This window comes from Panthera uncia, chromosome F2, assembly GCF_023721935.1.
Source record: "Panthera uncia isolate 11264 chromosome F2, Puncia_PCG_1.0, whole genome shotgun sequence".
NCBI classification, from domain to species: domain Eukaryota; kingdom Metazoa; phylum Chordata; class Mammalia; order Carnivora; family Felidae; genus Panthera; species Panthera uncia.
The window spans coordinates 13,090,481-13,099,047 of record NC_064812.1 but is presented as its reverse complement, the minus strand read 5'-3'; the positions used below and the strand labels follow the sequence as shown (position 1 = coordinate 13,099,047).

Here is an 8,567-nt window from a genome sequence, read left to right as displayed (position 1 = left end):
TTTGCGGATGAAAACTTTTTATCAAAATGTTCTTTTATACTTTTCTCCAGAGGAATCCCAAATGCCCCTCCCCCATCACTATCAAAAATCTGGCTAGTGTTCACCAGCCCTATTTTTGAAGAAAAAAGGGTTTATATATATATATATATATATATATATATATATATATATATAAAATAAAAACCCAAATACCCCTCCCCTTCCACTGCGCCTCGCCTTCCCCCATAAATCCAATGTCTTGGTTGAAAACTTGGTGGTTAGGAGATGATGGGTTTCTAGGATGTGCGGGCTGAAGCTGGTTTCGCTACTTCAGAGTTTCGTTGGACATTTTTTTCGTGTCTGTACGCGTTTTCAACAAATAGCTTCGGTTCTCCATAGGGTGCTACTCATTGTCACTAAGTAGTGATGGATTTGTTTTCACCACTGCTTATGCAGTTGAAGAGCTGCCTCTGAACCACTTTTCCTTCCAGCAATTCCCCTCCCTTCCTCTCCTATGCAATCCGCCGGGAGTCGGTAAGGACGGGGCTGAAAATTCTTTTTAAGGAGCCGCCCCGTCCTTTGCCCCGAAGGAAACCCCGCGCTCCGGACGCCCCTGCCCCCACCCACTTCCTTGCCTCGGTTGGCATTCGGACACGGCGATCTCGGCTGCCAGTAGAGGGCACACTTACTTTACTTTCGCAAACCCGAGCGCGGGTGCAGTTTGGGGAGGGGGCGGGGGAAAGACGCTTTGCAGCAAAACCTTGACCAGGGATTGGTCGGTCTCCGAGTTTGCGGCAAAGGCCCGGAGGCCGGAGTAATTTGCAACCCTTAAAGCCGTACTGCGCTGTGCGCTCCGTTTGGAGGAAGTTCCTACTCATTTAACAATTGAAAGCTGCGCTGCAAACTCAACGGGTAATAATTTACCTCAAACACAAACACGCTATGCAAGATCTCCTCCTCCCCTCTCCCCGATTTTTCTTCTGTTTGGAATGGGGGGGGGGGGGAGGAGGGGAGGAAAAGTTTACTTAAAATGCTTTTGGATGAGGGACCACGGTTGGGAAGTTGCCTTTGTTTTTAATGCCCTAGTGTAATGCAAAGTAGCAAATCCCGAAGGAATTGGCGGTAGATATTGAATATAGATTTAATTTAGGAAGCGAATAAGTCATGTCCTATTCAGCAACATTCTGGGTTGATGTGTACAAGAAATGTTCATAGATGTACGCGTATTATACATAAGCACTTTCACTGTGGTGCTAAAAAAAATTTAGAGTCAGTGAACTAGGAAATTAATGCTTGAAATTTGCCAATTTTTAATTGGCCTAAGACCCACTAAAAAGGCACGGAAGTAATATTTGACTCCTCTACTTTGATCAGAATCGATGCTTTGTGTGTGTGTGTGTGTGTGTGTGTGTGCAGGATCTCGATTCCAATAATCAAGGAGAAAGAAAACCCATGAAGGAAGTTAAGTGTCCGATTTGCCCGAGGAGGAAAGAGTTAACGGTCTTCTTCACCAGGGTCTCTGCAAACTCTCAGGGCAGGGTACTCAAGCTCGCCTCCTCTCCCCTTTCTGGGAACTCTATTCCCGAGGCTTGCGCCCCCCTCCCCAAAATTCTCCCGTCTGGCGCCTTTGATTTCCCCCAAACATGGGAACCCCAGACTGGTGCAAACCGGCGCCACGGGGCGCAAAGAGGATTTGCCTCTTTTCTGAAAGCTGGCTGCGGAATTGGGAACTCGGAGAGTGAGGCGTGGGGGTTGGGGGGTGGGCGTGTTGCGGGTGCAGACCCGCGGGGAGAGGACTAGGGAGGGTCCCGAGTCGCGCGCACCCGCAACCTCGCTCCGCCCAGACCCCAGTTCCGGAACACGCAGAAAAGATCTCAGGGATTAGCGCGTCCTAGGGGAAAAGCCGGCTCCTGCCGAGCCCACTGTAGGTCTGCGTGGGCGGGGCGGGGGCTGGGGGGGGGGTGCCTGCTGCTTTGACAGCAAATTGGGGGATTCATTCGGAGTGGGAGGTATCCAATCGCGATCGATAACTGTACACATATAAGGCACAACACCCCCGACAAATGCAATGGGTGTTTATTCATAACGCAATCTCCCAAGTAGACGTGGCAGTGGGCTGCTGAGTTATTTTCAGATTCCAGGCATCCTTTTCCTCCTTACACCTCTTATTATTTGTGCCCGTCGACACTAACACCCCACACCCTCGGAGCGCGCGCCCATAAATACCCCTTCTTCCCTCGTCTTCGCGGGATTTATTTTCCAAACGCTGCCCTTTCCCCAGCCTTCGGGAGGCGCCCGTCCACCCGGGACGTGCATGGCGTGGCGGTGGGTACACGGTGTGTTCCGTGTTGAAGGCTCAGCTGTTCCGCCTGCGATGATTTAAGCACGCAAGACAAGTATGCGGTTTGTCCAGCCGCGCGCTGCGCCGGAGGAGCAGCGGAGAAAGGCAGCGGGTTTGAGCGGGAGCAAAAGAAAATGGTAGGCGCGCGCAGTTAATTCATGCTGCGCTCTGACTGTTTACATCCGATCGCTCGGCGCACTGGAGTGCCAGGCAGAAAGGGCCGAGTCTCCTCCCCAACCTCCCCCCCCAACCCCAGCCCAGCCAGTCCTCCGCAGAAGCGCCCCTCCCCGGCTCCCAAAGCGGAGGGCGGGGGAGAGAGAAAAAAGATCCTCTCTCGCGAATCCCCGCCCACCGGCCCTTTATATGCGAGGGTCTGCGCGGTCGAGGACCCCCGAGCTGCGCTCTCCCCGCCGCAGCTGCCGCCGCCGGCGTCGCGCCCCGGCTGCCGCCTGGCTCCCTGCCGGCCTCGGGAAGGGCAGGGCTATTCAGGGGCTTGGCGGGAAAAAGAGAACAGAGGGGAGGGATCGTGCCTAGCTCTGTATAAAAGCCGGTTGTTGGGGCTTTATCTGACTCTCTGTAGTAATCCTAGCAAGAGGCAGAGGGAGCGAGCGGGCGCGCCCGCCTGGGTAGAAGAGCAGAGCGAGGCGAGCGAGCCGAGTCGCGCTCCGGGCGCCCGGGGAAGGGAGATCCGGAGTGAAAGGGTGCTTCGCCTCTGGCCCACCCCACCCTGCCCGCCGCCCCCTGCCAGCGGTGCGCAACCCCCCGCCGCACCCGCGAAACTTTGCCGGTTGCGGCGGGCGGACACTGTTCCCTGGAACTTACAACACCCGAGCGAGAACGCGACTCTCCGGTCCGCCTATTTGGGGAAACACTTCTCCCCTACGCTGCCCGGGACCCGCTCCTCTTAAAGGGCGCTCCTCGCCGCTTTTCGGACGCTGGATTTCCTTCGGATAGTGGAAAACCCGGTAAGCACCCGGATCTATTTGTCTTCTCATTTATTTGCCCCACCGCTTTAATGCCGCGACGAGTCGAAGTCGAATGCCCCAATCGGGGGTCTTTTCTGCCATTCCTGCGCTATTGACACTTTTTCTCAGAGTAGTTGTGGTAGCTCCGGGGTGGGGTGAGGACGACCCAGAACTGGATGGGGTAGAGTGGCTTGTCAGGATGGGAGGGAAAACCGGTGCGTTTTTGAAACTCGTCTTTAGAGATTTTTGCTCATGTATACTGACGCTGCTCTCGACCGGTTGGACATTCCTGCTTTATTGCATTAATTGCTTTTGATTTTTTGGAGCGGGGTGGGGGGGAGGTGGGGAGGGAGTGCCGCGCTTCGCGGTGGGCAGAGAGCCCTCCCTGTACATCCCGAGCTCCTGGGAGTAAGAATTACAAATTGCGTGTGGGAGCCGGAGAGCTCCGCCGCCGCTGACTTTTACGCGTCTCGGAAAGGGCATTTAAATTTCGGCTTACCGCATTTCTGACAGCCGGAGACAGACACTGCGGCGCGTCCCGCCCGCGGATCTCCGCGGCGTTCACCATTCGCCCCCTGCTCCTTTTAAGAAGTTGGCATTTGGCTTTTTAAAAGAATAATAAAATTAGGGATCTTGGTCTACCGGGGTGCTGGTTCGGACTTGGTGTTGGGGAGGCTCGGGGAGCAGGGAAAAGGGACGCTGGGCAGGGATGGGTCCGATTCTCCCGGAATCGTGGACTCGGGGGAAACGAGGGCAGATCTCCGCACCCACCTCCCTCGCCCCCTCTGGTGTCCCCGCGCCCCTGAGGTGGCGGAGGGAAGGCAGGGAGCGGGGCTCGGGGCTTTCCCAGAACAGCTGCTACCCTCGGCGGGTGAGGGGAAGACGCCCGGCTCCGGGCGCGGAACCGCAGCAGGGGCTCTGGCGCAGTTGCGTCGCCGTGCTGGGTGTTGAAGGGAGGTGCCCCGGTTATTATCTAACACCCCCTTTTATTTATGGGGGGGGGGAACTGTTACGGCCGGCGGCTAGGCTCGCCCCACCAGCCGGCGAGAGACGCGGAGAGAAGCCGGCCGAGGAAGGAAGGGGGACGCGCTGGGAGTGGGGACGGAGGGGCGGCGGGGCGGGGGTGCTGGGAGGGGCGGCGGCGCCGGCTGGGGAAGGAGCGCTGCGAGGGCGCGAGTGGGAACGGGCGCGGCGCGGAGGGGCCCGGCGCGGGAGGGGGCACGCGCAGCCGCTCCCGCCGCGGCGCCTCCCGCCTCCTCCTTCAGGTGGCGCAAAACTTTGCGCCTTCGGGTTTGGCGGATTGTGTTCCCGGCCGCCGCCTCCTCTGGCCGCTTAAGGAGGCCAGAGCCGATTCCGATTGCTCGGCGGCGGCGGCGGCGGCGCGGGCTCCCCGCGGACGCGAGCTCCGCCGGCGCCCCGCGGCTGGCTCACCGAGTGTGCGTCCCAGATAGCAGGGGGCCACCTGGACGGGGTGGGAGGGGTGCCCTTCGCCGCCGCTGGCCCCGGCTGGGGCTCGCGCTGGAAGGGGAGCGGCTCGGCATCCGGGCGCGCGCTGCGCGGGGGCTGCGGCACCCACCCCAGACCCCCCTTCGCTCAAGACCTCCCCCCCCTTTGTGTGCCCCCTTCAGCAGGCTGCCGCGATGCCCCTCAACGTCAGCTTCGCCAACAGGAACTATGACCTCGACTACGACTCGGTGCAGCCCTATTTCTACTGCGACGAGGAGGAGAACTTCTACCAGCAGCAGCAGCAGAGCGAGCTGCAGCCGCCGGCGCCCAGCGAGGATATCTGGAAGAAATTCGAGCTGCTGCCCACCCCGCCGCTGTCCCCGAGCCGCCGCTCGGGGCTCTGCTCGCCCTCCTACGTCGCCTTCGCGTCCTTCTCCCCCCGGGGGGACGACGACGGCGGCGGCGGCAGCTTTTCCACGGCCGACCAGTTGGAGATGGTCACCGAGCTGCTGGGAGGAGACATGGTGAATCAGAGCTTCATCTGCGACCCGGACGACGAGACCTTCATCAAAAACATCATCATCCAGGACTGCATGTGGAGCGGCTTCTCGGCCGCCGCCAAGCTGGTCTCGGAGAAGCTGGCCTCCTACCAGGCTGCGCGCAAAGACAGCGGCAGCCCGAGCCCCGCCCGCGGGCCCGGCGGCTGCCCCACCTCCAGCTTGTACCTGCAGGACCTGAGCGCCGCCGCCTCCGAGTGCATCGACCCCTCCGTGGTCTTCCCCTACCCGCTCAACGACAGCAGCTCGCCCAAGCCCTGCGCCTCCCCCGACTCCGCCGCCTTCTCTCCGTCCTCGGACTCTCTGCTCTCCTCGGCGGAGTCCTCCCCGCGGGCCAGCCCCGAGCCCCTGGCGCTCCACGAGGAGACACCGCCCACCACCAGCAGCGACTCTGGTAAGCTGGGCCCCTCCCGGCCCGTCCGAGGGGCGGCTGGGTACCCTTCCTGTTCTCCTCGGCAGCTCATTCCACTGGCCGCTTCTGCCGACCCCGGCTTTTCTCTTTTCTTCTATTCGGGAAGGGAAATGGTAGATCTGGAAGGGTCTGGGAGCTCATCCCGGAACCCTGGGCTTTAGGGTTTCCTCCCATCCCCTCTCCTAAGACCGCCCCAGTGGCCGGCCCCCTCCTCTCCCTCCCTCCCCTTAGGAATTTCTTTGGGGTTTTTCAATCTTCTGGCTTATCTTGCAACTCAATCCACTCCCTCTTAGTTTTCTTCAGCATTTTAATTGCCCCCGCGGTGGGGGTGTGCCAGAAGCGGGAGAGGAGGGGATTGATCTCTGAGAGCGGAGGGATGGCTTCCCTCATCCCTTCTGAGCAGTTCTTGGGTTTTCCTGGACTAGGATCCACAAAAAAATGAAGATGGGCAGTGGACAGAGGCAGAGCGGCCTGCCTCCCAGGCGCTGTGACCTAGTGACAGTGGCTTTAGATGGGCTGAAGAGCCTGGGATCTGGTCAGCCTGTTTGGAACACTTAAAAGCAAATCCTTGCCAAAATTGGGCTTTTTTCCTCCCCCCCCCACCCCTAGAACTTTTGGCAAAGCCACAAGAATCTTTTTTCCTTTTTGCCCTTCCAGTAAAATAGGGAGTTGTTAAAGTCATACCAAGAGACTCTATCATTTGCAACACCTGAAGGGTTCTTGGTAAAGTCCCTTAAAAAGAGGAGGTGCTTGGGAATGTGCTTTGCTTTGGGTGTGTCCAAAGCCTCATTAAGTCTTAGGTAAGAATTGGCATCGATGTCTTATCCTGGTAAATTGTAATTTTCTCATCTGTGCCGTAAACCCAGCTGTCATTCTCCCTTTCTGACTCTGCCTTCATTGCGAGAAGAGCTGGGTTGATTGGCTAATTTGTTCTCCGGGGATGACTTTGTGCCAGGGCCCTTTCTCACAAGATAAAGCCTTATATTTGCATAGCATTAACTTAATCTGGTCCTTGATTGCTGTGAGGACACGTCGCTAACCCGCGCGTTTTCTTTTTCCTTTCTTAAAGAGGAAGAACAAGAGGAAGAAGAAGAAATTGATGTCGTTTCTGTGGAGAAAAGGCAGCCCCCTGCCAAAAGGTCGGAATCGGGGTCACCCTCTGCCGGAGGTCACAGCAAACCTCCTCACAGCCCGCTGGTCCTTAAGAGATGCCACGTGCCCACCCATCAGCACAATTACGCAGCGCCCCCCTCCACTAGGAAGGACTACCCAGCCGCCAAGAGGGCTAAGTTGGACAGTGGCAGAGTCCTGAAACAGATCAGCAACAACCGCAAATGTATCAGCCCCAGGTCTTCGGACACGGAGGAGAACGACAAGAGGCGGACGCACAACGTCTTGGAACGCCAGAGGAGAAACGAGCTGAAACGGAGCTTTTTTGCCCTGCGCGACCAGATCCCAGAGTTGGAAAACAACGAAAAGGCCCCCAAGGTGGTTATCCTTAAAAAAGCCACCGCGTACATCCTGTCCGTCCAAGCAGGGGAGCAAAAGCTCATTTCGGAAAAGGACCTGTTGAGGAAGCGACGAGAACAGTTGAAACACAAACTTGAACAGCTAAGGAACTCTTGTGCATAAGTCCACCTATTAGAGGGAGGAACTGGAGTTGCTGGTGAATTCTCACTTGTTACTAAGGGAAAGTAAGGAAAAAGCTTCCTTCTCACAGAACTGTAGCAACTCCTCATATCTGAACTTGTTTCAAATGCATGGTCAAGTGCAACCTCACAACCTTGGCTGGGTCTTAGGATTGAAAGGTTTAGCCATAATGTAAACTGCCTCAAATGGAATTTTGGGCATAAAAGAACATTTTTTTATGCTTGCCATCTTTTTGTTTGTTTGTTTTCCTTTAACAGATTTGTATTTAAGAATTGTTTTTAAAAAATGTGTCAAGTTTACCCCGTTTTCCTGTGTAAATATGGCCATTAAATGTAAATAACTTTAATAAAACGTTTATAGCAGTTATACAAGAATTCAAACCATGTATTATAAACCATAATTTTTTTTATTTAAGTACATTTTCCTTTTTAAAGTTGATTTTTTCTATTGTTTTTAGAAAAAATAAAATACGTGGCAAATATATAATTGAGCCAAATCTTAAGTTGTGAGTGTTTTGTTTTTCTTGCTTTGTTTTTCTTGCCTTTTTTTTTTTTCATTCTCTTTTCATCAATTCCAATTAACAGAATTTGGCCCTCAAGGGAATGAGTTTACAAAGATGGAGAAAGAAGTTATTGAAAGGGCAAGGGCTTTGCTTTGTTCAAATGGGTCTGGGTCCTTAAGGTCTTTTAAATTCTGAGGGTTATGAGATGCTTCCTGGAGATCTGTGATAGGGGCCAGAGTTGCTGCTTGGAAGAATGAACAGGCAGTAAGCTGGTGAGAAGGCAAAGGGATGCCAGAGGTTAAAGATAAGTTAAGTATACAAAGGGGGTAAGGTTTGGGGGGAGGGGGGGTGGGAGGAAGATGAAGAAACTTCATTTGGTTAACCCATGCCACTCCCAGGCTACATTCAAACCCAGACGGTAGGAACCAGCCCCCTGCTTGCCTACTATGCTAGGTGAGGGAGGCAAGTTATTAACCCTATTTTACAAACAATGAAATGTAGGGGCGTAGAGGGGTTTTGTAATTTCTCTGCAGCCACGGGGCCACGCTGTAAAACACTGAATCCAGGTCACCGCCACCCCCCACCCCCCACCCCATTTTTTGAAAAACAACACTTCACTATCATGCCTTAGCTCATCCTGTGTCTAAAGTGCCGGGGTCAAGAATGCTTTTGGCTTGGGGCCTGATGGACTGACTAGAGTAATCACCATACTAAC

General features: G+C 55.2%; 1 protein-coding gene across 2 annotated transcripts; it reads left to right on the top strand.

Annotated features, from left to right (window-relative positions):
* Positions 1 to 2,719: 2,719 nt before the first annotated feature.
* MYC (MYC proto-oncogene, bHLH transcription factor) lies at positions 2,720 to 7,500 on the top strand. Of its 2 annotated transcripts, none has more exons than XM_049632909.1 (3): positions 2,720 to 3,285; positions 4,917 to 5,682; positions 6,770 to 7,500. In XM_049632909.1, exons 2-3 carry the CDS (start codon positions 4,926 to 4,928, stop codon positions 7,330 to 7,332), a joined length of 1,320 nt encoding a protein of 439 aa, XP_049488866.1. In that variant the 5' UTR covers positions 2,720 to 3,285; positions 4,917 to 4,925; the 3' UTR covers positions 7,333 to 7,500. The 2 variants fall into 2 exon arrangements, with proteins under 2 accessions (XP_049488866.1, XP_049488865.1); XM_049632908.1 differs by having other exon boundaries at positions 4,914 to 5,682.
* The last annotated feature ends 1,067 nt before the right edge of the window (positions 7,501 to 8,567 follow it).